This window comes from Vigna unguiculata, chromosome 1 (assembly GCF_037176805.1).
Source record: "Vigna unguiculata cultivar grain cowpea cultivar isolate G323 ecotype 2 chromosome 1, ASM3717680v1, whole genome shotgun sequence".
In the NCBI taxonomy this organism is placed as follows: domain Eukaryota; kingdom Viridiplantae; phylum Streptophyta; class Magnoliopsida; order Fabales; family Fabaceae; genus Vigna; species Vigna unguiculata.
Genome location: NC_140792.1, coordinates 31,244,634 through 31,250,379, shown reverse-complemented (window position 1 = coordinate 31,250,379; position 5,746 = coordinate 31,244,634). Strand labels below are relative to the sequence as shown.

Genomic DNA, 5,746 nt, shown 5'->3' with positions numbered 1-5,746 from the left:
GAGAGAAACAACGTTGGTGGGTGCAGAGAACTCACACCATGGCGTAGCTTATCCTAAAATCCCATTTTCAATTCTCCTTTTCTTCCTTTCCCCAAAACAACTCTGCAAACAGAAAATAAAAAACAATGGCACTCCTCTCTTTCAATTCCCTCACACTCTCCCCTCTCCACTCTTCCTTCCCCTCTTCTTCCTCCATTTTCGCACTTCCCATTACCACTGGTAACTGCTCCTCACTCCCAATTCTGCCTCTCTCTCTCTTCCGTACCTTAATTTCTCCCAAATACATTTTCATTTTCATGTTTTTCCATTCTTAATTTTCTCCGACTGTGCAGCTTTAAGAGTACACGTGGCTCTGCCTTCGAAGCCCTCGAACGGAGTTCGAATCACGACATCCAGAGCGAAGAAAGGCGCGCTGATTGTCTCTGCCGCCGCAGACGGCTCTAGTTCGCCGGCGGAAGCACTTCCTCCGGCGGAGAGCGAGAAAGAGAGTGGCGTGAGTGTGGAGAAGCTTCCTTTGGAATCAAAGGTGAAGGAGAGAGAGGAGCAGAAGCTGAGGATGAAACTGGCGAAGAAGATAAGGTTGCGAAGGAAAAGGCTTCTTCGGAAGCGCAAATTGAGGAAGAAGGGTAGCTGGCCACCTTCTAAGATGAAGAAATTGAAGAATGTATGATAACCTATGAAAACCAGTACTTTAGTTTCAATTTGCTTTATGCAGGTTTCAGTTCATTCTCATTTTATTTTCACTGTAATTGTTTTGCTATCCACCGTGTATTTTGACAAATTTATTAATTTTCAATGAAGCATGCTTTGTCTGTTTAGCTTTCCACAATTTGGTGAATTAGGGTTTTGATTTGGAATCCATGTTAACATAATTGTCATAACATTAAGATGGATGAATCTTAAATGAGTCTTTCTTCTATTTGGTATACTTTATGAACATATGCTGCTTATGAATTCCATTTTGCAGTTTAGATTGTTTGGGAATTTGTTCTCTACTATATTAGCATTCAAAACAGTTTAATTTACAATGCAAACTAACTAAAAAGAATGGTATATATGATTTTCGAAGTATGATTTGTGATGAAAATACGAGTGTAAAAACTCTTCATAACTGTTCATACATTCGGAAGTTGAGGAATGGAAGAAGTTCTAACGCCTGTATGGAGTATTTAGTACCGTTCTTATCCAGCCTCTTTTTTTCCATTTCCATCCTACTATTTTATAGGTTTAATTGCATATGTCTCTAATTTAATTGATGGAGGAGGTGGATAAAGTGCTCAAACAAAAAAGGAATTCTGTACAGAAAAATTGTTTTTATAAGACCCCTTGTAACGAAAGTACAACTTATGAGGAGAGCATCTCCACGGTCGGACAATATTTACATACTCCGTCATAAAATTAAGAACATTTTGCACTTAAAGATGCAAGAGCTTTATGGAAACTAATCCTAAGACTAGAAACCAGTAAAAGCTGAGAGGGTCATTTCCTTTTTCTACTTTTTATTTACCAACAGTAGTAGTCAGCAGAATGTCTCTCGTGTTTTGGCTCTCCAGTGGCAGGTTGGTTTTGAGGGATGATTGTCCAATCTTTGTCTCTGAAAGGTCAAACCAACGTATCACCTCTAAGGATATTAAATTTGCAGAGCGGGCAGGTTGCTTTTGTTCGAAGCCAACGGCCAATGCATTCACAGTGAAAATGGTGGGTACAAGGAAGGCGGTACAGTTCTGCTCCATCAGCATATGGACATAGGCAGATACAGCATTCCTACAATATAATCAGCAGCACCAGTTTAATTATCGTTCAGTAGTTTCAAGATGCATTTCAACTGTATACAAATCAATTAGTCACTACCAAAAAAAGAAACTTAAATGTCCACATCCACTATACAGTAGTTTCAAGATGCATTACAAATCAATTTCAGGTTTTAAAAAGTTTATCTCAATATTCACCACCCAAAAAAGGAAACTTTAATTTCTACATCCATTTTACACAATTCAGAGCCTTTGTTTGCAACTTGGGTGTTTTTTAGTGGAGACAACGGAAAGAGGTCACAGGTCAGTTACAACCCGAATGCCTGTTCTCTCACTGAAAAAATATATTGCAATTGCTTGAGTGTGGCTCCAAATCAAACATCAGGAGAATGGGGTTAGAAAGTCCCGTAATTTGAAAAATCTGTCAGCGCTATTGATTTATATATAAAATGTATACTAAAGAAGCAAAATTCCAGTTTCCACTAAAAGCTTAGACATGAATACATCAGAAGTAAATAAAAAAGTAATGCAATTAAGTAATTAAAGAAGGATAAATCAGATAAAATATCAGAATGGTATCAAAAAATGACAAGGCAGTTTAAGGGAATAAAATTTAACATGGAAGAAAGGCACCCGTTACAAACTACAAACAACAAAATTAGATTAGCACCAAATAATCACTGGATGAAAGATACAAAAACACAGTCAACACTCACCGAATCATCTAGATTGAGAGAAAGCTCACTCATATGGCTTCCATTGCATAAATCTACCCTCGCGTTAACAAGTTGTTTCTTGTCATCAACCATCACCAATGAATTTGACTGACTAAACATATACATAGGAAGTGACCTGATATCTTCTTCTGATGCGCCTTCTCTGATTTTCATAGCATAAGCTAGTGCTATTATTGGGATGATGCAGAAGAGAGCAAAGAAAACTACACATGTCATCCCAATGCAAAAGATAATAAAAAATATGTCAAAGGCTAGAAAGACCACTGTTAACCTGCACAAATGTGATAAATATATTATTGAGCATCCCAAACACCCAATACACCACCGGAAAACATAACACTAAACTATATAAGAAGATGAAGTAAACAGTTGGTGAAGTAGTTATATATGCTAAAAAAATAGTTACATATACATACATATATTAACTATATTACTTTTCCCGCGGGATGAGCTTTTTTACAGTCTGAAATAATAAGCTCATCGAAATTCCTATTCCCAATAAAACAGAGTCAAGCATACATGCTCGACACATACGGTTCTAGTTTGAAATAGTCAGTAACTACAACTCCTCAAGAGCATATATTTTGTAAATGATCATAAACAAGAAATTGGGAACCTTTATCAAAAAGACTTCCTTATGCACCAATATCATCGTGTCATGGAAAAGGTAACTCCAATTCAGTGTAAGGATTATATGTAAAATATCAAGATAATGAAGCTTGATGGTCCCCAGTCCTAACTATGGGTCATATCATTTCACAGTTATTAAATATTGGAAAAGCATGATAAATGTAAATTATCTGGCCAATAGAATTGAGAAATAATAATGATTTCTGGAAGAGTGAAGAAGGATCGTGCTTGACTTTATTCCAATTCTCCCAATATTTGAAAGAAACTAAGAAATTTAGAACAAAATCATACATTATACTAGAAACAGAAATTCAGAGTATTATTTAACTAAACAAAGACAATGCTCAGGATCCTTACATCGGAAGAAAATCCTTTATAGGGTAGAAACAACAAACAAGAACTATAGAAAAGAGCAGAGCACTAAGAAGCTGAGTTGACCAGAGCTTCAAAAGCTACCCAGTCTCCCACAAGCCTATGCCAAATTCTATGATATCCCCCCTCTTCTCTGCACCACAAACATATACAATTCGCTCTCTTTTCCCCGTGGTTGCCAAGTCTACTGCCGCATTTATCATAGCCACCAATTCATGCTATTATTTTCTTCCCTATATATTCCTATTAATTCCTCCACTCCATTGCTCCTTTCACTAATCACTTTCCTATCTCCATTGCCCCTGCACAATCTTTTCTCAACCTGCCATATGCCTGCAGGGCATCACCATTATTAGACCCACATTTCATCTGTCCCTCCCTTTCTTCTCCAATATATGAGTCATAGGCCCATCAAATATTGAATTACAAGTTTATCCTACTTAAAATAAGACATCAAGACAAATTAATTGTGGGTAGACATGTAACAATTAATATTCTCTTCATTTTATTCTCCTTGCTTATATAATTATATGACATTCAATTCAAGGTTGAACGTTCTACAATAATCCCTTTAACAAAATTTCTAAGTATAAACTTTGATTCCATCTAACTCTCCCCAGGACTCAATTAGGAAGAACTTTTGAGAAGTAGAATTCATGATTTTTTTTAAACTTTTGTTTTACATCAAAGAAAAGTAAATAAAAAGCTTACCCAGCTGTACAAACTGTAATCACCTTCTTTTATTCTTTATTGGTATACATTATAACTTTGGTTATCTAATACCCCTTGGTCCCCCCAATAAAAACAAGAAAGGCAAAACAAAATCCAAATTAAGGTTCTTACTTACCAGTAGAGCCTTGGAGAATCTTCCAAAAGTGCTTGGCCACCCACAACAATCCAATAAAATCCAAACACCCACCAAACAGAAGATGCCAGAGTGTTTATGGGCTCTAGCTTCTTCACAATGCTAAAAACAAAAAAGAATAGAGTGAAATGAGTTCAACTATCTTCCAATGCATATGAATTGAAAGGAAAACACACAAAACAACTAAGGACCATTATTCTTCTAAAGACATAGTGAAGGAGGGAGAATATTCTAATAACAGACACTCTGCAATAGCTATCCACAATTCTTCTCCTTACGACATTTAGTTCATCACTACTAGGTATCAAGTCTCAATATCTGAAACAAAAACAGCCTCGACTAAAAACAAGCACTTCCCCTTCCACGCATTCATCAAAATTTCTCAACAATAATTGAAAAGCAAGTAAGCTCCATCGCCAGTCAGCTCCTCCAATGCACTATAATTTCCCAATTACAAATAATTTATAACCGTAAGAAATACGTTATTAGTGCAATTATACCCTCAGAAAAACTCTCCCTAACTTCGATTTCATTCAGAATCATCATCGAAGCAGCACACCAAATCAATATCATCACATGTCTAATTTCTAACATCAGTTAGCTACTAGTCATAGCTCTCTCCCTGTCCCTCCCCCCTATCTCTCCTTCTCCCTCTCACACACGCACGAACAATGTCAATTAAAAGGATTAAAATTCACATAATTTAAAAAATAAATAAATAAAAATAAAAATAATCAATTGTCGAGGCAGGAATTGAAGGAAAAACTAGTGGCAGTGAAGTGAAGAGAGTATTTACCTATAGGTAGTGTGACCAAAGGAATCGCGAACTCCGAGGCGGAACTCAAAGAAGACGAAAGCCATATGAAGAACGCACTCGAACGCGTAGCCGCAGAGCCAGAGTCTGAGCGGCGTGGACGGCCGCTCGCGAAGCGTGGAGAGGAGGACGCTGGCGGCCACGACGACGAAGGCGAGGTTCCAGACCATGTCGAGGACCAACACCGCGCGCGAGTACCCGCACTCAGCGCCGTCGTCGTCGTCGGATCGACCGTCTGCACAGTCAGAGAGGAAGAGGCGGCGGCGGGAGGCGGCGACGAGGCGCGCGAAGGGCAGAGTGCACACGGTGGTGCAGCGGAGCACGGGATTGTCAGTTGCGCTGGTGGCGCTGACGTGGCGCTGGCCTTGGTCCATGTTAGAGAGAAAAAGAGAGAAAGTGAGGTTTTGGGTCCGGTTTGAATTAAAAGTAGTTTTGGATTTGGAATGAATGGAATAGGAATAGGAATAGGGATTGGGAAAGGAAATGGGATTGAAAATAGTGTGGGCGAGTGAGTGGGGGTGGTAGTGGTGGTGGTGGTTCTGGGGAAGGTGAAACGACGTCACATCGAGAAGAGGAC

At 38.5% G+C, this 5,746-nt stretch overlaps 2 protein-coding genes across 2 annotated transcripts; one reads left to right on the top strand and one right to left on the bottom strand.

Annotated features, from left to right (window-relative positions):
* On the top strand, nucleotides 1–829 carry PSRP5 (plastid-specific 50S ribosomal protein 5). The gene is made up of 2 exons (XM_028085458.2): nucleotides 1–219; nucleotides 333–829. Exons 1-2 carry the CDS (start codon nucleotides 126–128, stop codon nucleotides 668–670), a joined length of 432 nt encoding a protein of 143 aa, XP_027941259.1. The 5' UTR covers nucleotides 1–125; the 3' UTR covers nucleotides 671–829.
* Nucleotides 830–1,293: 464 nt separating this feature from the next.
* Nucleotides 1,294–5,746, bottom strand: LOC114195046 (E3 ubiquitin protein ligase RIE1-like). The gene is made up of 4 exons (XM_028085443.2): nucleotides 5,152–5,746; nucleotides 4,338–4,457; nucleotides 2,468–2,759; nucleotides 1,294–1,764 (listed from the first exon to the last, which is right to left on the bottom strand). Exons 1-4 carry the CDS (start codon nucleotides 5,541–5,543, stop codon nucleotides 1,603–1,605), a joined length of 966 nt encoding a protein of 321 aa, XP_027941244.1. The 5' UTR covers nucleotides 5,544–5,746; the 3' UTR covers nucleotides 1,294–1,602.